At 43.3% G+C, this 26,651-nt stretch overlaps 1 protein-coding gene across 1 annotated transcript in view; it reads right to left on the bottom strand.

Annotated features, from left to right (window-relative positions):
* The window catches only part of TEKT1 (tektin 1), an 880,590-nt gene that overhangs the window by 688,979 nt on the left and 164,960 nt on the right, over window positions 1–26,651 (bottom strand). The window contains exon 2 of the mRNA XM_069615027.1: window positions 5,109–5,310. Within this exon, the coding sequence (XP_069471128.1) occupies window positions 5,109–5,298 (190 nt within the window). The 5' untranslated portion in view covers window positions 5,299–5,310. The remainder of the gene's footprint in view (window positions 1–5,108; window positions 5,311–26,651) is intronic.

Raw genomic sequence — 26,651 nt, 5'->3', positions numbered from 1 at the left:
CAACACAGGAGTGCCTGAGGGGCAGAAGCTGGAACCCTGACATTAAAAGCAGAAGGATGTGTGATCCACCTGCAGGAAGAACTGTTAAAGAACTGTTAAAGCGACCAATGAGAAACCCGGTGCGCAAGTGTTTGAACTCTAGTATTAAGGAATACTTTGTATCGGAGTGGTCGTGTGTCTCAACCAAGCACGTTTTCAAAAGTCTCCAGTTTGAACCATTGTCGATTGCTGAACTGCTGGTAATACTTTGTTTCGTAGTGGTCACGTGTGTAAGGAAACCTGTTTTCAAAGGTCTCTGAACACTGGCAAAGCATTTCAAGTGATGTCAACGAATATTGAACAATGGATTAAAGTGAAAATGAGTCACGAGCAAAACACCTAGTTATTGAGTACCGAACTGAATCCAAACTTTGTCAACAAATAGAATTATGAAAAACATTGCAAACAAATAGAGTTATGACAGGTTGAATCCAATAGGGAATGGGAGCTCAAATTCAAGTAAAACCACTGCATGCTGAGTTCCGAAGTGAATATAACTTTACAGAATGAGCGAAACAAAAGATACTGAAGCTGGATTTAAAATGGAACTTTAAAATTGAAAAAAAGTGAGTAATATTGATACCAACTTGTATGAAAACTGCAAGCCCCAGGAATATATATTTGAAAACAGAATTAACTGACCAGTGGATATTAAAACTAGGAAGACAAAGCTACTTTATGGAAACAAAACTAAGTCTTGGGGAAGGTGACCTTTGAGTTTTGAGACATTTGGTGTCTTGAGGACAGAGTCTCAAGGTTCCCTTGTGTTTCAACTGTGTTGCTTAGAACTTGGGGTAGGGAACCCCGAGTATTGGTTAAAACTATATCATGTTGAATTTTACATAGATTTCACTACACCCCAATTAGATTACACCGCATGTCACAGGACCACTCCCCCAGGTGCCCCAGGTGTGGATCCGAAGATGAAACATATATACACATGATTTGGTCCTGTTCAAGCCAGGCTCAATTCTGGGAGAAGATCTGCTCCACCATGTCTGATATCCTTGACCACAATATTACCCCATCCTCGCTAAAGTGTCTCTTTCATGAATTCCCTGGTTTTGGTCGTGACTCTAAAAAATTGGCGGGGCTCTGCATGCTCCTTGCAGCACGTTGTATCCTGCTATGTTGGCTCTAGCCCCGAGCGCCTACGCACTCACAGTGGCTCAATGCCATGACCTGGGCCTCGGACGCAGGCCTGGACGGTCCAGCAGCCCCCGCCATCCAAACCCAGGAATATCTGGTCCCCGTTTCGCTCTTACATTTCCTCTATCTCAGCCAATGATGATGATAGGTCAACTGCACTTCTTCTCTTATCAACATTTCCACCTGAACCAGAGGCATTGATTGTTACATTACATGTGGGTTTCAGATGTCGTTTGGTGGGAAGGTTACTTATTGCTCGCTCTTCTATTGTTATGTCAAGTTCAATAAATAAAGTTTAAAAAAAGAAAAACTATATCATGTTGAATCCAAGGAAGGTCATTTTGAGACTTTTTGTGTAACTGTTTTACACTTGGGGAAGGGAGCTGGAAGGAAGCTGCGAGCTGGGAGAAACTCAGAACTTTGTGTTGAACACTGTTTTCTTTTGGTTGCTCACATCCCTACACATTGAACAGATTTAGTTGTGAGGGCAAGTATAGGTTTTGGACACAGACAGATTCTTAAGTTGAACTCTTTGACTGAGACTTTCCTTACTTTCATTTAGGCAGGGAAATCCCACCATAGCATAGGACAAGTGAGGACTTTTTCCATGCTGACATTTAAGTTAATAAAACGTTTTAGTTTGAATTCTGAATCTGTTGTCTGTGTCTTGCTTCATGATGCCTTCACAGAGGTTACTGACAACCTTTTGGGTTGGTCTTGGCTAGTGCCGTCTTTCAGAGATTTATGGAGAATTTTTTTAGGGGAAGATAAGCATATATTGTTTCCAGAATGATATCTTGGTATGTGCATGGTAAGAGAGTGAACGTGCGTGGCTGTTGCAACAAGTGTTGGAAACATTGCAGAGGGCAGGCAGGTAGTGAAAAAAGAAAAGTTTAAAGTATCCAAGGTCATGTATTTGGGCCATGTATTGACACGAGAAGGGCTAACACCAAAACCGGAATTGGTAAAGGCAATCAGGGAAGTAAGAGAACATCAAGATAAGGAACAATTCTGATCATTTATGGGACTAGTAGAGTTCTATGCAAAGTTTGTCTCACACTTTTCAGAGGACAGCTGAACTGAGAGAGGTTCTTAAGAAAGGTCCTAATTTTAAGTGGTCAGACCAAATGCAGAAGGCATTCATGGAAATCAAAGGGGCCAAAGTGAGGGCCCAAACTCTTTATAGGTTTGAGATTGGCGCAAGTACCATTTTGACAGTAGATGCTAGTCAGAAAAGTATTGGAGCAGTGTTAAGCCAACGTGGAGGCCCTTAAGTGGTGCTCACTGCATTCACTTCAAGAGCATTAAATGAATGTGAAAGGACATTTTTGGTCATTGAAAAGGAGGCCTGGGCATGCTGATGCACATCAAGATATTTTTGGACAATTCCCTTGTTAGTAAGTGGTGACCGCAAACCTTATTCTCTACTCAAGGGTCAGGCATGGCAACACCTTGGATTGCCACGTGGTTGGTGAACATGCAGGTGTTGAAATGTATTAAGGAGCATGTTCAAGGGAGGGACAACTTAGTGGCAGATTGTTTGTCACATTTGCCTCCCATGGGGCCTATGAAGGGAGACAGAGCGGAGTACATGGACACATTTGTAGTATGTGAGTGAGATTTGTTGGGTGCCTCAGTATATGAGGAGGAGTGGAAGAGAGCGGTGGAAGAAGATGAGTAATTAAATTGTGTGATAACTGGTTCCTCCTAATGGCAGTGAGACAAAGAATAGTGATGAATGCTCCCTGGGGAACAAGTTGTAGTTTAACAAAAGGGAGATTGAGAAAGTGATATTGGTGGCTGGGAATGGATGATATGGTGGAAGCAACAATCAAAAATTACCATGCATGTGCAGAAAGTGATGAGACCAAGAGAGCGGACTCAGTATTGTTGCAACCGAAAGGCGTTCTTATAGAGGTATGGGAGAAAGTAGGAATTGACGTAATGGATCCAGTAGAAGCTTTACGAAGCAAGTATTGATACTTGATTGTTTTACTAGACTACACATCTAGGTGGTTTGAAGTCAGATTTGCTTCCACAGTGACCACCAAGGTGATTGATGGGTCTTCCCAAGAATATAATCAGCAATAATGGGTTGCAGCTTGTTTCCATTGAAATGAATAATTTCCTAGCAACACAGGGCGTAGTAAACCTGAGGATGTCACTCTATCATCCGCAAGGCAATGGGTTGGTAGAGAGAGTAAATAGACTGGTTAAGGAAAACATACAATTAGTGTTGGTGAGGGGTTTACCTTGGGAGCAAGTGCAGTGGTAAAAGAGAGCTGCATATAGAGATGCTCTCCATCCAGCCACTGGATATAAGCCTTTTGTGATCATTATGGTGAGGGATATGAAGTTGGATATCATTGTCCACCATGGTTTGGTGGACAGGTGAGATTATGCTGGATGATGGCTAAAAAATTGAGACTACAGAAGTAACAGTCAGCGTATAAGGAGAAGTATGATGAGAGAAGGTGTTGTACGAGTTGGGAAACAGGCAAGAAATGGATAATGGGTGAGGGTCCGGAAACCATTCTTAGTGAGTAAAGGAGAGTCAGTATATTTTTAACCATGAAAGGTAGTGCAGAGCGGGTCACACCTTGTGGTGTTGGACAATGGAATAGACGTAGGGTGGCCATATGTACAGCGAGTATGGATGATGGAAGTTACATGGGCCAAGATAGAGAAAGGAGAGAAGTGAGAGCAGAGGAGCCATGGAGCGGAGCACAAAGTGACAGATATTGCATGAGGGCAGAAAGTGATGTATTTAGTGGAGCGAATGGAACTTGACACAGCACCAGAAAAAGAGAGATTATGTTGCAGCACAAATAATTACAGCAAACTATCAAAACATTAAGGGGGAGTTAAGTCTAATGGGGTAATGTGTAAAATTAGCGAAATGTGCGTGTTATTCTTATTCTTTACACATTATAAATTGTATTTTTATTATCTTAATGTAGAACGTACCTTTTCATGTAAATGTACAGCCTGCTTACAGATCCCATTAGTAATCAATAGCAAGTTTTAATTGGATTCTACAGTATATTATGTATCAATTTTATTGTTGATAGTAGGAAGGAAGGGCATGTGTTGTGACTTAGAACATGAGAGACCTCATGTTCTTAGTGATGTGGGAAGGTTCCAAGAGCCGGCTGGATGGTATGAGACCAAAGCACTGGTGGTGCGGGGCTTCGGATCTGGAGGTGGCATATGTTCTTAATAAGCATACGTTTTCATGATCCAGCTGTTACACACATTAGTACACAGAATAAGTTGTTTATTAGGCAAGAAAATACAAAAAGAAAGATTAATAAGGTCTATTTCTATCAAGTGCAAGGTGTTAATGTGGTCATTGCCCGTTTCCATGGTTTTAGCTTCCATCTATTTCCCTTTGACTGCTGCTTATATGTATGAGATTTATAAAGCGCAAATCTAACAAGGAAGCAACAGAACGCTGCTCAAATGTTATGTACCAGGAACATAAACTCTGCTGAGTCCCTGCTGAGATGTTTTAGAGTGTCAGTCTTTTTAATGAAAATGTTAGCAGGGTGGCATGCAATGATTTGTATTCATAGTAATTGTATTCATTGCTGTTATTGTTTACAAAGTATGAGACTGGTATTGAAAAAAGTCTACCATAGATAACTGTAATACAGATAACAGGAATCCAAGTATTGTCTATGTTAGAACAAGCGGACACAGATGCTTTGACCAGACCAAGGTTTGAGAGTTATCTACAAAATCCAAACTAAGCAATAACTATTCATGGTATGGATGAGACCACGTGAAGGGGCTTCTCATCTTATAATGACCTTTGAAACTTGTTTCTTGATGCACCTGATATAGTCACCAGGGTGGAGAATGATGGGATAAGGAATACAATAAAGATGAAAAGATGAAAAAAAACATCAATTCATTACCTATTTTTTTGTTAACATCACTTTGAGTTCGCTGAGTTGTTTTTTCTATTTCATCCACAAGTCGCTCACTCTCTGCTATAAGTCTCTCAGATCGTGATCTCTGTGACTCTGCATTTGCATATCGGGTCTGGTTGGCAAGCGTCCACTCCTGGGGAAGGAACTTTGGTGGAAGTTGGACCAACTTTGCCATTGTTTTTCAACACTACATGAAAACACACGGAACAGGGTTATTTCATTGTACGCACAACTTATTGTTTACACATTATGTATATCACGCAAGTTACATAGTCAGAAGATACACAGAGGACAAATAATGAGCTCTGATGTACACTGGGAAATTTAACACAATTAGGAAACACTGGGTTGCAACCAAAGAAAATGCCTTACTTTTCTTTATTTCACACCTGTATAATGATGGAAGCTCTTAGATCTCATGTTTTGCTTTAAGGGAAATATGGAAGTCCTTTTGTTTTTCCCAAGCAGGAGCCTTTGCCAGTGAGTATTCTAGACACACAAGCGCACTGCCAAGCCTTGTTAAGATTACTACTACAGAAATGCATTTCAGGTCGATCTTGATCAAGCTCCAGCTATAAACTTTAAAAACCACACTATAAAGCAGACTTGGTAGTAGACAGACAAACGTCTGTCTACTACCAAGTCTGCTCTTTAGTGTATATGTACCATATGAAAATAGTCTGCAAAACACAGTACTCAAAACACCATCCACACTCAAAGCACACTTGTGATCAGCAGTAAACCACTGTAGTGGAATCCAACCATGACTCCATTAAAGGTTTGAATGAAGATTGAGCCTTTTTGAATGAAAGCTGACTAGTAGCAGAAATCACCTCCATTCTCTTCGACCTGGCCCCACGTTAACACTCCCAACACAGCGATCCAGATCTCTGGACCCAAATGCACAAGCACTGCTTTCTCTTACCCAATTGTAAGCTATGCAACTACAGAGGCACAATGGTGAAATCTATTTGCAAACTTCCCATTCAACTTCAGGTAACAGGTCCATGATCAAAGAAGGTGTGGTTTTTCCCAGTCTTCAAAGACTTTGAAAAATATGTTTTTAAACCAAATACCTATATTTTCAACTGGGCATAAAATAGACAGAGGGTAGCTCTAAGAAGGAGCGGGTGGTGGTTTGGGAGTTATAGACATATCCCTGCAACCACTTTATTTAGTTATATGCATTTATTGGTGTTCTCTTAGTAATGTTTTTGAATTCTTAGATAACATGTAATCAAAATTAACGTGTGCAGTACAACAAAGCTGAATGCTTATGATGCATATCAAACCCCTCCCTCTTATACTGACATCCTTAGCACAACTTCTCTCCCCTCCCCATGTCTTCAGAACCCGTTAGTCCACATAGATCAGAAGAATATTTGTGTGAAGCAACTATTGCTCTTGCGCCATAAATGTATATAACACAACCAGAAACTTTAACCAACTATCCTCCTTGCACACAACGTACCACATATGGGGAGCCCTGCTTCAGATCTCTAGAGGTGGGTGGAAAAAAGGAGGGGGAAGAAGGGAGAAGAAGTAGGAGAAAGAGGGGCCCGCCATCTTTCTCAACATCCATATTCCAGTGGGGTAAGTTACAAATAGATATGTTAGGGACTATAGTAATACACATTTTAAAGGCTACTTGGTCCACTTGGCCGAGAAAGGTCATTCTGACTCACATTTATGAAGGGAAGGTTTGTTGTCAGAGAATGCTTTTGAGTGCCTTTCTGAACCTCTGGTGATACAATTTTACAATGTAGCCAACTGCTACATCTCTGACCTCAATGCAATAGACTGCCACTAATTTATCGACTTTTCCCCTTCACTTTGTACTTCATATGTCTTTATACACATGTATCGCAACATCTACAATCTGCACAAAATAAAACAATCTATATATTAAAAGTAAAATACATCCATAATTACAATACTAAGTTATCATTTGTTAATGTGTGATGTCGTATGTGTTGCCTGCAATTTTATTTTCGGAGCAAAATGTACTGACCTTAAACTAACTTATTCTGAAAGGGTTGAATATATATCTTCTTCCAATACCACTTACGTTCAAACAGAGCTAATTGTGATGAATCCGCAATAATTCCCACAATAAACATGGCCTGGGACCCTTCTCATGTGGCCAGGGAAGGGCAGACGCTTTCTGAACCCGACCCTGGGGTGGTGTTCTGCGGGAGGATCACATGGGGGAGGGGAAACAGGTCTGGAAACCCCCTTGTTTAACTTTCCTCACAATTCCACACTTCTAATGGCTTATTGCCAAGTAGAAGAAATAAAAATACCTAATTCTGTTAGTTGGGACCACAAGTCCCACAATCCCCAAAGTACTGGGACAAGGAAGAGGGCTGAAGCAAAGAGGCTTATAAGGGCCCCTCAGGTGAGGGCCATTAGACAGAGCTGAGCTGGAGTGGTCATAGCAGTAGCAGCAGCAGCAGAGCACAGTGTTTGCAATCCAAGCAGAAGGGGTGAGACAAAGGGACGCTGGGACCTTGGCCAAGTAGAGTTCAGCTGCCTGCCTTCAGAGGGTCCTGTTCTCCCAAACTTTGAAGTGCAGAGGCTGCGCCGCAGAAGCCGTGAAGGAAGACTTATTTTCTATATGTGAACCTAACTGCAGAGATTGGCAGCAGGAAGCATTCCGGAGACCATGGCTGGAGAGTGTTATGCAGCCGAGCATCCCAGGAGGGAGAGAAGCTCCTTGACGGTGTGCCAGTACCAAAGGCACCTTCACTGAGGAGGGGTGCGTGTCTAGAGGAGACCCAAAGCAGTCCAAGCCCTGTTGCACGCAAAGGTAGCAAAACAGAAGCCGATGAGTATTACCAAGCGTTCTGACCCTTTGGCGAACAAAGGCAGGCAATTGTATAGCATAGAATCACTTGTGCGCGAGTGAATGCTATATTCAAGCAACTGTTGTTTGTCGGACAATAAGAAGTCAGTAGCACTCGCGTATAAGCAAACATTATTCATTTCACTTGCTTAAGAGTAAAATGCTTAGAACACGTTGATTGAATACTAAAACCATTGAAAACAGAAGAAAGACTGGTCGCGTGTCTCTAAAAGTGATTCTAAGGTAAAGGCTACCCTACGAATCAATTGTGGGGCAGTCGAAAACAATGCGACATTGAAGTTAAGTGACTGAACATTATTAATTGTGAGTTCGGGGAACAAGCATTGCCCAAGACAATAGTGAAGCAAGCATTGCACAAGCCAAGAGTGAAATAGGCATTGCTCAAGCCAAGAGTGAAGCAAGCATTGCCCAAGCCAAGAGTGAAACAGGCATTGGCCAAGCCAAGAGTGAAGCAAATATTTCCCAAAGCCAAGAGTGAAATAAGCATTGTCGAAAGCCAAAAGAGACGAACAACACGGCATGCAGTTAAGCTACTCTGGTTGGTTGGCAGGAAACAAAGAGGTGAATGCAAGGCTAAAAGAAGGTAAAGCTTGTTGATTGTAATTATTCCCTAAAGGTTGATGTAACTCACATTGCCAAAGCCATAAGGAAGAAGATGCAATTATATCCTTAAGGGCATTTTTGGTTATTGATGCTGCAGAAAGACAATAGTGGCAACGAGGTTGCCCTTCTGAAAGGTGAATGTTCAGAGGAAGAGTGCCTTACCTACATGAAGGTGCTAAGGAGCACTAATGTGAATGTTGTCTTTTCTGGAAAATTGCTACAAGTCACAAAGTTGTAAACTGTTGAATGTGGAACACCATACCATAGGGCAGGCGAGTAGACCCACATGGTGAACCCTTGCAGAAGTTGACCTGGTATAAGAGTTACCCAGGAAGAAGCAGTGGTGCTGTGAAGTCATCCTGACAAAGATATAAACTGTGCTACATAATGTTATAAAGAGAGACTTAAAGAGTGCTGTCAAGAAGCTGTGTTTCTTCTACCTTCACAGGAGTTGTGTTTGTTTGAATCTGACAAGGAACTGCATTTCTTCTTTGACATTTCTAAGTTGTGGCAAAGCATCATGAACATCATTGATGCTATTTGATGAAGTGGAAATTATTATTCAAGGAAGGATAGAAATCTTTCTGTTGGTTGAACATTGAACGTTCTTTCAACACAGTGAAGGAGCCAAGAACTGAATTGAAGCTTTATTGAGAACCCAGATTGTATTGTATTGTATTTCTTTATTTATATAGCGCACCTGGCCCTAAGGCATCTGGGCACATATCTTAGGTTCCACATGAGGTCATACATACATAATCAGATATACAGTCACAATAAGATTGACATCCGATATTTACAGGTAGATCTATAGTACAATTTAATATATAAGATTAGCATTTAAAAAATATAACATTCAAAAATTTAGAATTAAAAATTTAAAATATTTACAGGCAGGTATAGCAATTCTGGAGTGTGATGGTGTAGGTTTAGTAAGGAAGCGGTGATAGGTTGTGCACATCTTGACCCAAAAGCCATGCTTTGGCTTTGCTCTTAAATGTGAAAAAGGCAGGTTCAAGTCTGAGTGAAGCAAGCATCGAATTCCAGAGTTTCGATGCTAGTACAGGGAAGCTAGCCCCGCCAGATTTCTGTAGTTTGAATCTGGGGATGGAGAGGCAATGAGTTTGGGCTGTTCTTTGTGGTCGGCTGGAAGTATGTCTCGAAAACCTGATGGCTATGTAGGGAGGTGCATTGTTGGACAGACATTTGTGAATGAGGGCCAGGGATTTGAGGGTGACTCTTTGGGGAACCGATAGCCAACGCAAGTTACGTCGGTTGTCCGATATATGTTGGTTTCTAGGGAAGTTCAAGGCGGCCCCAATGGTGTTGTTTTGGGCAACCTGAAGCTTACTGAGGTTACGGTGACTGGTCCCAAGATAGAGGGTGTTAGAGTAGTCTAGCTTAGACATGATTAGGGATCTCTCTCCATGCCAAAATTAGCACAAGATCCAGTCCCCCCCTCCCAAGTGCTCTGCGGCTCTATTTCCACTTTCTTTCTCTCTAAAATAACCACCATTCAAGATAACATCATGGTGGAGGCTGCAGCTATTGGTGACGCCCCAGTTTTTCTGCTACCCCCCTCGACGGGAGGTTGCTGGTCATCTTTCCTTCTCTTTTCCAATACTGAGGTTCTTTCTACCATTCAAAAGCTCAAATCTGCATCCCCTACTGACGCTATACCACTCGCTCTTCTGCAGGAGACGTCTGTGGACCTGATTGATTTTATCACGTCAGCAGTTAACAACTCTTTTACTACGGGATTGATTCCGGATTAACTTAAACATGCTTTAGTGATCCCCTTGCTTAAAAGGCCCTCTCTTGACCCCGAAATAATGGCCAATTATCGTCCCATTTCGCTCCTGCCTTTCCTGATGAAGGTCATGGAGGCACTTGTATCACCACTACTATCCACATTTTTGGAATCCACACAGTTTCTTGACTCCTTTCAATCTGGTTTTTGACCTGGCAGAGGGACCGAGTCTGTTCTTAACTCGGTGTTGGATGACCTTATGTGTCTTGCCGATCTGGGCGGTGTTGGAGCAGTCCTGCTTTTAGATTTGTCGGCTGCTTTTGACACCGTCGATGACTCTCTCCTTATCTCACGGCTCTCTGAGGCCGGAATCTCTGGTCAAGTCCTCAAATGGTTCATAGCCTTTCTTATTAATCACTCGCAGTCAGTCTCGCTTCCCCCTTTTTGCTATGCTCCTGTTTTCCTCTCTTGTGGTGTCCCTCAGGGCTTGCCGCTTTCCCCTATTCTGTTCAACATCTATATAAGATATCTGCTGTTCCTCATTGAGTCCCATGGGTTCTGCTTCTATTCATATGCGGACGATACCCAGCTACTGGTCCGTCTTGACCTAACTAAACCTGAAACAGCCTACAGATTAAAAAAGTGTCTGGAGGAGCTTGGTCTATGGACGACACTGAATTGGCTCATGCTAAACGGCACAAAAACGGAAGTCCTGATTGTGGGTACTTCTACCCCCCCATGTGTTCTGGATGGCCGGCTTTTGGCCCCCTTCACTGGGCCCTCTTCCTATACCCATCCCATCAGTTAGGAACCTTAGAGTCTGCTTCTCGGCTACCCTGACCATGGACGAGCAAGTCGGAGCAGTTTGCAAATCAGGTCATTTTAAACTTAGGGTTCTTCGAAAAGTCCTCCCCTTCATCCCGCCTGCCAGTCAAGCACTGGTTGTGGCAGCCTGGTCCTTAGCGTCCTGGACTACTGCAACTCACTTTATCTGGCGCAACCTGCCTACCTGATTGGTCGGCTGCAGCTGCTTCAAAACACTGCAGCCTGCTCCACCACCCGCCCTCCTTTTGGAGCCCACATGACCCCATTATTTCAACAACTTCACTGGCTCCCTGTTGCTCTGCGCATTCTGTTCATGTCCATGTGTATAGTTCATCAGACGTTTAATGGATCTGGAGCAGAATATCTGCAAAGTAAATTCGCTCCCTATCAGCCCTCACACACCCTCCAATCTCTTACCACCCGGCGGGTGGTTCTACCTTTTTTCAAGCTGACCCGTAAGGACGGTCGTGCTTTCTCTGTCGCTGCGGCAAGAACGTGGAATGACCTTCCCCTCCCTTTACGCGACACCACTAATCATCCTGCTTTTCGTCGAGGATTAAAAACCTTGCTTTTCTAGCTGCACTCCGTTCTACCCGCCTCCTCAGCGCCAAGATGCCTCCGGGCGCTCTAGAAGTCCTGATAACATAACAGAACATAACAGGGTTCTAGTGAGGATAATGCAGTTTGCTGTATTGATGAACGGGCGACACGCAGTGATAAGTTTGCATGTATATGCTGATGCTGAGACAACAGCATCAGTTTGGAGAGAGAGAGAGAGAGAGAGAGAGAGAGGGCGGAATCAAGGTAAATACCTAAGGTTTTGGTATCATTCGTATCCTTAATGAGGTTACCATCAATGACAAAGGATTTGAATGAGCTATATAGTCTGTTGATTCTGTTAGTAGAACCCAGGATGAGGTGCTCTGTCTTGTCATCAGTAAGACAGAGCTCATTTTGGGCCATCCAAGCTTAGATTACTAAGTATATCTCATTTAGCGCTTTGGTGTCAGCTGCGTGGTCGCCAGTGATGGGGATGAGTATCTGGGTGTCATCCGCATAATTAATGAAGGTGACACCCAGATAGTCAAGGATATCGAAGAGTGGTTTTGTAAACACATTATAAAGTGTGGGTGAAACACAAGTACCTTGTGGGACACCACACAAGACTGGCAAGAGTGCTGCGGAAGCAGAGGGGGAGAAGACCCTCATGGAACGATTGGCCAGGAAGGATCTGATCCAGGTAGTGGCCTTGTCTGAGAAGTGCGCTGCCACTTCAAGATGTTGACACCGGATTTGGTGGCTAACCAAGTCGAAGGCGGCTGAGAGGTCCAATAACAGAAGGAGGGCGATCTTGTCGTTATCTTTCAGGTCATTGATTTGCATTTTTAAGTCTAACAGGGCTGTTTCCATTCCGTGCTTAGGGCGGAAGCCTGATTGTCTGAGGCCAAGGAGGTTGTTACGTTCCAGATAATCCTGGATCTGTAGGTAAGCGGCTCGGTCTAGAATTTTTTGCACAAACGACACGGTTGTGATAGGCTTGTAGTTAGTGGGTATACTTGGGTTAAGAGATGTTTTTTGAAGGAGGGGGATGACCCACGCATCCTTCAGATTGTCTGGCACAGTGGCCGAACTAAAAGATGAGTTTATTAGAGCTGTGATGAAGTGAGTTAGTACATGGGATGCCTCATTAATGATGGGAGCTGGGCAGGTGTCACCCAAGCAATTAGAGGGCTTAAGATTGTTGGTGATGTTTTCTAACTCTAGGATAGTCAGGGGTGAAGAGCTGAATGGTTCGAGGGTGGGAGGCGTAAGGTTGGTTTTGTTGAGGAGGGAGTTGAGCAAGGTATTAGACTGGAGACTACTTTTTTATATTGATTTTAGTCTGGAGTGTTGAGATTTTGTCAAGGAGCGCTTTCTGTATATTTGAGCACCATGTGCTGTCTTTGCTACAGATATCAGGTGGTGAGGCAGGAGTTTCAAGTTCTTTGAGAATCTCGAAGAGCGCTTTTGTATTAGATTTGGCTTGCAGGATACGTTTGTTGTAAGTCTCCTTCTTGGCTGAGTGAATAGCCTCTTTATAGTTAAGTGAAGCTATGGTAAGGCTATCCTTGTTAGCCTCAGATGGGTGACTTTTCCATCGGGCTTCAGAGTTTCTTTTTTCTTTGGGCAAGGTCCTCAGGTGTGGTAGGAACCATGAGTTGAGGTGCGCACGTGGTTTGGCCTTCCTAGTTTTGGTAGGGGCTATTGCATCTAGTTCTTTGCGGATGGTGTTGTTGTAAGTATCGACTAGGACAGTCAGTCCTCGTTTCTTTTTGTTAAACATTTGAGCTGAATCTGACTTGAAACCTGTGGAAGGGGAATTCGGTGCTCGTGTCTCGCGACTCACAAACGGTTTGTTACAAACGCATGAAAATCTTTGTGAAAACCAAAACGTGAAAATCTTTGTGAAAACCATCTTTGTTTACATTTCGCTACTCATCATCGGTTGCTAACACGTGAATAGATATTTTGCTAGGAAAGACAACAAAGTGATTGCCCCTCGCTCTTCGCCGCTGATTGCCTCCGGGACATGAAATGCCACCCTGCTTAGAAAGTCAACGTGAGTAAAGAACTGTAAGTGTCCTTTTGAAATGCCCCCAAAAAGTCGTTACACCCTACGAGGAAATATTCACTCAAACGGCCTGATCACGACTTGGGCGTTACCGCCGGCGGTATTACCGCCGGCGGTAATAGCTCTATCGCCGAACTCCCCAGCGCTAATAGCGCAGGATCACGGGTTTGGCGGTAAAGTAATTCCCCATTCCCCATTGAGCCCATTCGGGAATGCCCCATTCCCCATTGGGCTCAATGGGGAAAATTAGCGCTCTTATTGCTGGCGGATTTCCCGCCGGCGGTAATAGCGCAAATTTTTGCCGGATTTCCCCCCAGCTAAGAGCTGGGGCAAAATCCGCTGAAGTCCTGATTTGGCGGACCCTTAAATCCGGCGGTATTAGCGCTACCGCCGGATTTAAGGGTTAGCGCCAAAGTCGTGATCAGGCCCAAAGAGTGTGAATATGTCAGAAAGCACTGTTGTACATAAAACAAATAAAGCAGTGCAAACAAAAACAACCACTATTACGGCAGCACAAATACACACAGAACCAAGTGGCATTGCTAAACACTTCGGTCTCGTAGTGGAAAGAAAAGGGGGCTTGTGACAAAGACCTTAACGTCGATCCTAACAACGATCCAGATGTTCCAGTAATCCACGAATCCCTTTTAAAAGACAAGCAATCTTTACTAAAATAATGTCTAACATGTGCAGCAGTAAATGAAAACGCTTTGCAGCAACAAACCGCAAGTAAACAAAAACACAATAATGAAGAGAAAGAAATATATCGAGCGCAACAAAGATTATCAACTTCACCTTGTTTAACTGGACTTCTAAATGAAATTTCAACTAATAAGGAAGAATGCTCTTCTACGGATGTAGATCAAGGAAGAACTGTGATATCAGATAATCCAGTGCCGTCGAGTGTAGGTAATGAAGCTATGCATTTTGCTCTAAAACTTTTATTAAAACAATGTAACTTCTTAGTCAACGAAGTTATGAAACACTCATCAATACTGAAACAAGTTACTGTTGCAATAAGTAACTGAAAATCTGACAACAATAATGAAGAGGTATTTACAGAACAAAAAAAAACTAAAAAAAAGAAAATCCTAAAAAATCCTAAAAATCTGGATAATGAAGTCACCATAACGCAAGTAGGTCCATTAGAATCAACAATGGTCGACCAGCAAAAAGAAGCAAATTATTCCATGCCAATATCCTACAAGGAATGAAGAAGAACGAAAAGACGTACCCTACAACTAGGTGAAAGAGATAGTCAGAGGTCAATCAATTTAAGAGTTGTAGAAGAAATAATTGATTAAGACACACAGAAAAATGCAATACCACCAAAAAAAGACAAAAACAGGCTGCAAAACATGCAAAGAAGACAACTGCTAGAGTGGGAAATTTAAGATCATGCCTCCTTTCAAAAAAAGAAAAATGAAAACCAAGCACATGGAGATTCTAGAAGAAAACCCCCAAAGCAATATGGACGATTTATATACTGAAAGAACTATCGAAGATTTGGAAGAAGAATCTTACATATCCATAGAGAAGGAAAGAGAAACACATAAAAGTCTCACACGTGTAAAAAAACATGAATATAAAGAAAATTGAAAAAAAAAGATAATTCCACGAAATAACCATCAAGAAGAGAGTAAGGAGAAAATACCCCAAGAAGAGTAAGGAGAAAATACACCATGATCCAACACAATTTGTTATTTCTCGCCTATCTGAAAATAAATCTGCCCCAATCAAACGAGTAGTGCTATTGAACACATTCAACCATGTACCTACCTTACACATTCTCAAAAGCAGAGACTTTGAATTTGTAGAATTGCTAAAAGGATTAGATATCATATGTTCAAGAGTACATTGCCGAGATATGGAGGTGGCACAATTAGTAAGGTCAAATGCCTCTTGCTTAATGAAATTGGGATATGGTCTAGATCAAAAGGGCAATGAAATGAATGGGAAGAAATTAAATAAAGATTAAAATACCCAAACCTTAAAAAACAGTGAAATAAAAACAAAGATCAGTGATGATTAAGGAGCCAAATCTCATTCTGAGTTGCTCTTATCCTTCTTGCCAATTCCTGAACAAAATCCCTAATAAACAGGAAAAAACAGTTAGGTCATGGAATCAGAGAGGTCATAGACATTTGCTGGCAGAAGACGATTCATTTGCAAATTTGCTGAAATCAAAAAAAATTATGATACAAGAAACGTGCTTAACATATGAAGCTATATATGATGGTTATCAAACGTTTAGCAAAATGGCTGGTAAAGCAGAAAAGGGCTGGCCATTACGGAGGATTAATGACATTAATATCAACCAAACATAATGCTTATGAGATAAAAATTAAAGACCAAAGCCCTAACTTACTGATGGTAATGATAGAAATCTCCCCCCAGCAACACCTTCTGTCAATAAATGTATATGACCGCCCAAAACAAAAATATACGGGAGAGATACAAGATAACATCTTAGTGCCAATCATGAAGAAGGATGTGGTAAATGAAAATAAGAGAAATCATGATAGCTGGAGATATAAACGCAAGATGTTTAGAGTATACTCAAATGGACAAAGGAACCTTTGAAACTGTCAAAGGAAATAACAACAGCAAGGTACAGAGAGTGAAAGCTGTTTTATGGATGAACTTCTTCTCTATGTTAAAAATGAAGATTCGTAACGGAAACACAAAAGGCGATATCCTTCCTTCTAAAACATGGCGAGTGGGGGAAAAAATGTCTACCATAGACTACATCTGTGTTACTGAGCCATTAATAATAATAATAATAATAATAATTTGGCATTTATATAGCGCTACGAACCCTCAGGTATCTGAGCGCAGCATATTATTACCCACGGTGTGAGGTGCTCATTTATTGACTTCGGAAGGATGAAAGGGTGAGTTTGGCCCCACCGGAATTCGAACCTGCGTTAGCAGGCTCTGCACAGATGTCAAAGCGAGCGCTCTACTCGCTGTGCCACTTGACCAACTTGATTACATCAATAATTAAATGAAAGTAAAATGTTCATAATTCAGCGATCATGCCATTTTATCTATTAAGATCATAAAGAATGAAATATACTCCACTGAAAAAATAACTGGAGAATTAGTTGTCAATAACGGTAAAAATAAAGTTGAATGGTCAAAGGGGGGGAGGGGCACTGTTGCGCAACAAGATGGCCGCTTAGGTGAGGAGCTCCTCTCCGGCATGAATCCTGTGTGAAATTTTCCCCTCGTTCCAGGGTGCATCGAGCCTCAAAAATAGCTGAGCTGCTTCCCGCTACACTCCGGTTCCTGCAGGAGAAATTCCGACTGAAATCGGACACCCTAAGCCCTCTGACGGGGGCAGGCCCTGAGCCTACGTAGCCGGGCCGCCACACGACTCCATGGAATCCTACGAGGGAGCCGCTGCTCCCAGACCCGCACGGGCCTCGCGGTGGACGGAGCGGAACTGGAAGACTGCAGGCGTGGAGCGCCGTGGACCGTGTGCTCCGTAGTATCCGGCCTTGGACCTGTATCACGCACGGGACGCCGCACTGGATGTGCTTCCCCACTGTCTCCCAGACCCGGACCCGCGTTCCCCGTGGTGGGGGCTGCCAATGCCGACGCGGAGCCCGGGAAGGTCGGGAGAATTGGGAGACACTACCCCGTGCCTGCGCGCCACCCGGCGGACCACAGTTCATCAGTCCTGGTGCCCCAGCGAACCGAGCGGGACGGCCCCGTAGCCGTGCAAAGGAGGGAGGAGTACGCCACAGAGTGCGGTAGACCGCTGGATGCGTGGCGGAGCCCGGGCACTGCTCGCACGACACCTAAACGCTGGGGTCCTGAGAAAACGACCAATCCTGTTCCTCGTCAGCAGGTACACGCAGCGGCTTCGGGTGAGGCCCTTGGGCGCGAGGGGGGACACCACAAGACCCTGGCAGTCCCCTCAGTGAGGAGGTCGCTACCCTGCCCCTGGCGTTGGGGGGGTTGCCTCGAGCTCAGAACCAGCCTTATTTGGGACACTGATGTACTATGCTTGGGCAACACGCACAGAGAGCAGACTCCGTTGTGAAACAAAGCACAACCTCCGCCAGTATCGACGTGGGAAGACACAACCCAGTCGTCCCAGTACCATCGGCACAACCCTGGCGTATCATGACACGGGCCGTGGTTGCTATAGTTAGCGCCCACTAATCTACACTGGGCCCTCGCCCGATAAACCCCCGAACTTTCTGTTACTCTACTGCACTGTGTGTGTCTGCGCACCCCAGCTCTGAGGAATATCACTTTGTTTGGCCCACGTAATACAGCACTGTGGCACGGGTGGTGGGGCAGACACGCCGAGACCCTCACGCAAACCCCGCACTACTCGAGTCTCCTGCTGTGGCGCATTTGGGCACGACCTCACCATCCTAACTGGCACAGGCTACTGTACTGTCTCCATAATGCCTAGCAATAATGTGGGCAAGAACAAAAGAACTGGCCCCATGTATTCATTTACCAGCTCACAGTCGCCTCCCGAAAGCCCGGCCATACAACCTCCTTCCTCTCCCTGGCCATCGGAAGATTCGAAATTTGACTGCCTACTCACCACGGTACAGAGCGGGTTCTTGGCTATAAATGTCAAACTCAATGACATTGTCTCCACAATTGGTTCACTAAAGACCCGACTGGACAAAGAAAGTGCCAGAATCACAGAGGCTGAAGGCAGGATTGGTGCGAATGACATATCTCTCCTGAGAGGGAAAATGGATAAACTCTGCAGCAAATGCGATGATTTGGAATCTCGCTTCAGGCGAAACAACATCAGCATAGTCGGCCTTTCGGAGTCTTTCTGCAAGGGTCCAATGGAGCTCCAAATCGAAGATCTTCTGAAATCCCTCCTCGGGGAAGAGGCCTTTTCACCTCAGTTCCTAGTTGAGAGGGCTCATCGTTCTCTCGCTCCACCGCCCAGGCCCGGGTCTCCTCCCCGTACGGTTATAGCCAAACTACTGAACTACAGGGACAGGGACGCCGTCCTCAGGCTGGCAAGGTAGAATGGACCCCTGAGAATCGGCAATGATCACATCCGTATCTACCCGGATTTCTCCGCAGTGGTCCAAACTCAAAGACAATCCTACGAAACTATTAAACGCCAGCTGCGACTGCGACAGGTACCCTACGCCCTATTGTATCTGGCTAAATTTCCTATACAGCACGGCGGTAGAGCGCATTTCTTTGAATCCCCTGCAGCAGCCTTGACTTACATGGAAGCCTCGATACCCATCCCACCAGGGAGGCAGGAACTCGACCAGAATGACCTGCAGCAGCCAGTGTAGCCTGAACCATCACTCTTAGGAATTAGCCTTATCTGTAGGTGGTCTCTTTGGGCCACCGGAAAAGTTTGAAGCAAGAACAGGCAGAGATGCACCTCTGCTCCCTATCCTTGAATGTCGCCGGATGAGTTGCTGCACTCGACCCCTTCTCTGGGTTCACCCACAAGTTAGTAAAAAAAGAGGATCATCATCAAGTTGGGCATGATGATGTGGGAGAGGGTGGGTTCAGGTAATTCGGGACGTTTCTCTATTTTGGAGAACACTGTTAAGACCTCAGGATGCCCCGATTGGGCACAAGGCACAAAGTTTCTCTTTTTTGTTGCTGGTTGTTCACTGTTAAAATTGCACTCACTGGCTCACTTGCAGGCCTTCTTTGCAAGGATACCCACTTTCTCGAATGTCATCACGATGCACGAAAATGGCGCAAAACACTAGAACACCCAGGGGGCTACAACTGAAACTAATCACTTGGAACGTTCGGGGGTTAAATAATAGAGCGAAAGCCAGTAAGGTGGGGGCATACATCAATAGGCACCACCCACACATTGCGATGCTCCAAGAGACCCATGCATTGAAATCCACACACGAGAGTATCCTTCGGCAATGGGGTAACAACAGACATTACACGGAATATTCCTCTCAGAACAGGGGGGTCATCACACTGATACACCCGTCATTGGGGTTCTCCACTGAAAAATGCAAGATAGACCCGCAGGGCAGATATGTGGTGGTCTGGGGAACATTGGATGGGGTAAAACTCATATTGGTCAATACATATGGTCCGAACCTGGACGACCCAGAGTTCTATATACAGCTTCTCGCAGTGATTGGTTTGACGACAAATGTCTGGGTCCTTTGGGGAGGAGACCTCAACACTATTCTTGACACCACACTGGATAGGTCTTCCAGCAGGCCTAGGCATCTTACCAAAGCCGCGAACATTATTCGGCATGCCCAAGAGGAACTTACCCTTTCTGATGCTCGGAGGGGGACCCACCCTACTGACAGAAAATACACGTTTTACTCCTCAGTCCGTGACACTGAATCCAGAATAGATTACTGGCTCATCTTGTCCCCCCTGGTTAACTGTATCGAACGTTGCGAGATCCTCCCTGGCACGCTCTCGGACCAAATCCCCAGTCACCCTGGACATACTGCTCCCCGACATAAATCGCCCAGTACAACGATGGAAGATGTCCCCCAACATATTAAAAGACCCGAGTGTCATTGAAGCTCTTCACACCGACATGGAAGAATTCTTCCAGCTGAACAAGGGCTCCGTAGACAGTTGGGCGACTATATGAGAGACGTTTAAGGTATGGGTACGGGGAAATCTGATCTCCAAAACGACCGGCCTCCATAAAGCTGTCAGAACTGAGTTGGGTAATACAGAATCACGCCTGCAAACAATCGAAACTGAGTACAGCATGACCCATGATAAGCACATCCTGGCCGATATTAGTGCGCAACTCCAAACTTTCAAAGATCTGGCAACCAAAGAACAACAATATATGGCCATCCCCATCAGAGCATGCAGATACGGGGAGGGCAATAGAGCAGGTCAACATCTTGCCCGCATGCTCCGTAACGAACAAAACCATACTCCTATCATGAGCATCCTAACGGAGGGTGGAACTGTTGTTAATGGAGAAAACGAAATAAACCTCGAATTTCCACATTACTATACTGATCTATATGCCAACATGACAGTTGTACACAAAATAATACACGGACATACCTGAGTAAGATTGACCTCCCTAAGTTGACCTTGGAGGACAACTGGACCCTCTAGCAACCCATAACAAGCGATGAAATAGCTGAGGCAATCAAATCGCTGTCGTCAGGTAAAACCCCAGGACCGGACGGTCTGAATGCTGAATTATACAAATCTTTCTCCACGATCCTCGCCCCGATACTAATTCTTGTATGGGAGGAGGCCATTAATACAGGTTCACTCCCAGAATCAATGACAGACGCGGTTATTACAGTGCTTCTGAAACCTAGACGCCCAGCACACGAACGCTCTTCATATCGCCCCCTGTCCTTGATTAATACCGATGCCAAGATTTATGCAAAAGTACTCGCCACGAGATTGCTCCCCAAAATGACCACCCTGATTCACCCTGACCAGTGTGGATTTATACCCACTAGATCCACGGCCCTATCTTGCGCAGATTATTCTGCATACTGGCACAGATCAAACCAGGGGCGCAAGCCGTAGCCATATCATTAGACGCAGAAAAAGCGTTCGACTCAGTTTCATGGCTATATATGTTTGAGGTCCTCCACAAATTCGGATTCGGCCCCTATTTGACGGGGTGCGTCAGGCTGCTGTACTTGTCACCCAAAGCCAGGGTGCTAACCAATCGAACTCTGTCTGACCAATTCACTTTACACAGAGGGACCAGACAGGGGTGCCCCTTTTCTCCCATACTTTTCGCTCCAACTATTGAACCGGTGGCGGCCGCAGTCAGGGCCGAGCAAGAGCTGAGAGGCATATATATGTCAGGGGCATACCAAACCATCTCATTATACGCTGACGATGCACTGTTATATGTTCGTGAACCAGAGAAGAACCTTCCCCCCATACTGGCCGTGATAAGCGACTTCACTTTACATTCAGGTTAGAAGATCAACACGGCCAGTCCGAAATCTTCCCATTGACTGGTGCCACCACTTGCCCCACAAACACGCATGGTCTCGCATGGGCTCCTGATTACATCAGATATTTAGGAATCCTAGTCTCTCGTGATAGCACCTCCCTGTATATAGACAACTACGAGGCCACTCTACAATCCATATACTCGAAACTTCAAATCTGGGCCAAACTCCCCATATCTCTTGCTGGCCGCATAGCGGTACTCAAGATGACAGTACTCCCCAAGCTCCTTTATATCTTTTGTAACGTCCCCATATAGCCGGGCAGACCCTTCTTCGATAACCTTCGATCCATGGCTACTACTTTTGTTTGGAACGGGGGGGCAAGCAGAATTAGTTGGGCCAAGCTGGTCGAACCCTATGAAAAGGGAGGGTTTGCGGCTCCCGACTTCGAACTATACTATTATGTAGCACAGGCACACTATGCAAAATTTTGGCAAGACCCTTCGGATAAGGCACCAGACATACCTATCGAGTGACATTCAGTCCGCCCAACAGACCTGCGATCCATTATTTTTACGAAAAGGTATAGAGACAATTGCAAGTTTGACCCCATCTCCTGTACAATCGCAGCATGGGCCGCAATCAGCAAACGACTCCAGATAGATAACCCCTATGATTCTCAGGCCCCCCTCTGGAACTTCCCAGGCATCACACCAACGTACGACATTGGTATCCAGAAAAGTTGGCTCCCAGATTATGAGCTTACAATGAAAACCATGTTCCCAAATGGTAAATTTGTGACCCCTGAGGACTTTGCAGAATCGGTTGGTGGAAACCAACTGATCACTCTTCAGTTCCACCGCATGAAAGCGGCGTTCAAGAAACGCTGGCCTACATTTCCAGATGAACCCCCCGAACATGCATGTTATCAGTCATTGTATTCTCAGACGGGCACAGGGGTGTCCAAACTATATAACATAGTCCAGACACATACAGAAACTCTAAACACCATTAAGACATTGTGGGAAAAGGACATGGGTACTACTATTGAAATAGGGAAATGGACCAGATACTGTCTCCTATCTAAAAAGATCTCATTGAATGCAGGCCTGAGACTGATACAGTTCAAGATCCTGAATAAGCTACACTTCACCCCGGTAAAAATGGCGAAATTCTATGACACCTTACCTGACAATTGCCCAAAATGCCACGCACCTGGTGCGAACTCCTTTCACATGTACTGGGCTTGCCCCAAAGTAGCGGAATTCTTGCGCATGGTGGCTAATATCCTAGAGGAGATCACACAAATCCCTGCAAACTACAACCCTCCGAAATACCTGTTCGGGGACTTTGGAAAGGTCCCGGAAAAAATCAGGAGACTGTTCAATGTCGCATGCGCAGTCGCAAAGAAATGTATCCTCCAGAAATGGAAGAGCACACAGGCTCCGACTGTGGACCAGTTCCTTTCAGCATTGGTATATGTGAATGAATGCGAAGAAAACTATGTGGGAATGGTACCCTCTCCATGTAAACCGAAGGACATTTGGGCTCCATTTAGGACATATTTAACTGAAACCTCTTCCGACACAGAAAACTCTGACAATGATAGTGTGAATGAAGTGTAACACTACACTGTTATCCAGTAGGTCTTTTGCCGCCTTTTATCTGCACTGTGTCTACATTTTACATAACTGCATGCGCCTGATGTATAACATTAGTCCGAAAAGGATTGTGTGATTATGAAGTGCATAATATATTTGTATCATGTTTATGAGAATTACTGCGAGTGTACTGTGACATGCAACCAAAAATAAAGTTTAAAAAAAAAAAAGTTGAATGGTCAAGTGAAAACATTGAGACGATTACTAAATATATGACAATAATAGATAATGAATACAAAAGATTGGATTCCCCCGATGATATTCTCACATGAATAGGATCCATCAATAACATTTTCTTAACAAAAAAAGTACCTCACGGTGTAAAACACACTGCTAAACATATACACCCGTATGAAAATGATGTAAAGAAAGAAAAAAAGACATCTTCTCCAAAAAATTTGAAAAGTAAACTCATCAAACTTGGAAATTGAAAATAAACAAACAATCATAAAGAAACTTAAAAATAAATACAGAACTTGACTCAAGAATCATCTTAGATCCCAAAAAGTAACAGCAATGCAAAAAATATATGCAGCAATCAGAAAGAATGACATCAAGCTCCTAGGGAGTACTTTTCATTAAAAAACTGAAAATTGCAATAAATCACTATTAAGTGTAATATCTGCAGTAAAATGGGAATAATATGGGTTAGAATAATTTAAAGCAACCCAAGAACCCACAGAAATTAGTAAGAGAAAACATCAAATGAATATCTCATAAAATGATATTTTATTATTGATAAAAAAATTCAAAACTCTAAAGCTCCAGGCCCCGACAGTGTATACAACCTAGTAATGTTAAAAACCCAGAAACATGGCTAATGTCCTGAAACATCTATTTGATAGAGTGATTGCCACTGGAAAAATACCTAAATCTTGGACGTTATCCTACTTAATTCCAATACATAAGCAGGGCCCTAGAGAAAATCCCAATAACCACTGACTCATTTCATTATTAGATGGCTGAGGAAAAATATTTGCAGGATGGATTTTAAAAGAAAAAAGAAAAGTGGATACTTAAGGAAAACATATTGAGCCAATTCCAAATAGACTTTCAAAAGGGTCTATCATGCTTACACAATGGGCCTCATTACGACCCTGGCGGTAAGGCAACAACGGCGCCGGTAGTGCTATCGGCGCCGTTGTTACCTCACTGCCTCATTACGAGTTCTGCCCGTGGGGCCGCCCTCTGCGCCTGGTCAGACCAGACGTGCAGAGCGGCACCCTCTAGCAGAACAGGATGCTAACAACGGTCCCATTGTTAACGGGACCATTGTTAGCATTCTCCCCATTCCCAATGAGCCCTAAGGGGGCTCAAATGGGAATAGGGATGTACCGGGACCGGGTCTCGCGAATGGGAATTACCGGGCCTGCAAAGGTCGGAATGGCCCAGTAATTCCCATTTTTCGGGACTCAGACTCAGACCCGAGTTTGGGGGTAGCATTGCCGCTAAAAACGACATGGCTACCTCCAAACACGTAATGAGGCCCAATATCTTTATCATAAATACCCTAATACACCAAGCCACTTTACAAAAGTGCATCCTCTTTACACATCCTCTATATAGACTTCACTGGTGCATTTCATCGAATAAATAGAGAACAACTTTGGGGAAAATTGGAAAAAATGTACATGCCTTGTCCTCTTTTACATGCATGTAAATGACTCCATAAAGAAACCAAGGTCCAGGTGAGGCTTGATGGCCCAGAATATCTGACTGACCCAATTGAAACAGCTAGAGGAGTAAAACAAGGCTGCCCCCTATGATCGATTTTATTCAGTCTTTTTATGGCGACTTGGATAAATATTTATTTAATTGGTGATGACACCAACCTTCCTGAAAATGGGAAGTACAAAAATAACATATCTGGCATATGCAGACAATCTTGCTATCCTTGATACCACATATGTAGGCTTAAAAGGAAGTGCATACAAAATTATGAAATAAACTAAAACAAATAATCTCCATATAAATTTAACAAAAACAAAGATGATGACCTTTGGATACACAAAGGTTATAAAAAAGGTACGGCTGTTGGATAGACAAAATTGAAGCCTACAAATATCTGGGATCTGGAATAGGAGTAAAACGAAATGAACAAGATATGCTATCACATCGCTGTACTAAAGCAATAGCCGTAATGTTCATGTTAAAAAACTTTTTATCAAATAATTTGGGATATAGATTGATAGGAATTGCCACGCTATATCGTCAAAAACTGGTGGCTGTCATTGCATATGCAATGGACTGTATGTATCTAGACTTGGATCAATGGGCAAATCGCTTGGAAGGATTACTATGGCGTAGAATTTTGGGATTATCAATGGCTACCCCCAGATAAGCAATCTGCATCGAACTTGGATTAACATCTCTGAGTATGCAAATAAAAATGAAAAGGAGAATGGTTCTAAATATAATGTATGCAAATTCAGAAAATATCTTAATGATATTAAAGAGAGAAATGCTAAGTGGAAAATGCAAGAGCTTAACTGAATTCAAATTGAAAAAGAGCAATTTTTCAGAGAAATAGATTGGACTCTCATTTGGGCTGATGTACATGGGGCCCTAAGAGCATCATTAAAAGACATACTATCGCTTGGGATATGGGTACAAAACCATGAGCATGTAAACAAATTACAATCATTAAAAGATTACTCAAAATTGCATTTCCGACACATGCTCCCTCAAAAATACATATAACAAATACCTGATCCAAAATACAGAAGTACATTCATGCAGATGCGAATGAATAAACAACCAATATTGGCTAATACGGGTATTTGGCAAAAAAATCTATAAAGAAAACAGAACATGTTGAATGTGCAACAAACCAAACGAAATTGAAAAAATAAGACATGTATTAATTGGCTGTCAAGCTATGAAAAAATATTATTATATATGGTACAAACACTAGGCAAAAAATCTGAATTAAATATCTGAAAATCAATTTTGGCTAAATGGAATGGGAGGACGGAGGCTTAAAAGGGCTATTGCCTTTATTAAAGTTTGGTACATATTTGAGAAAGACATTTCGGACAATAAATAAGATATACTAAAAAAATCAAGCCCTATCCGAAAATGAATACAAAGCCATAAAATGTAAGAGTACAATGAAAACGAGTGGAAAATTACACTGAAAATTACTTGTGATTTTATATTGTAATTTATTCAAATGATATGAACTATATATGTTTGTGTAATTCTGTATGACATAATTGTATATGCATTTGTGAAAAGTTCAATAGAACTAAAACGAAATAAAAAATGGATTGTTGACATTGTTGTGAATTGCCATACATTTTCTTGTATATTTTATG

The sequence above is a fragment of the Ambystoma mexicanum genome, chromosome 9 (assembly GCF_040938575.1).
Source record: "Ambystoma mexicanum isolate Mex_15411 chromosome 9, UKY_AmexF1_1, whole genome shotgun sequence".
Classification (NCBI taxonomy): domain Eukaryota; kingdom Metazoa; phylum Chordata; class Amphibia; order Caudata; family Ambystomatidae; genus Ambystoma; species Ambystoma mexicanum.
The sequence above is the reverse complement of the archived record's forward strand: the minus strand, read 5'-3'. Positions and strand labels throughout refer to the sequence as shown.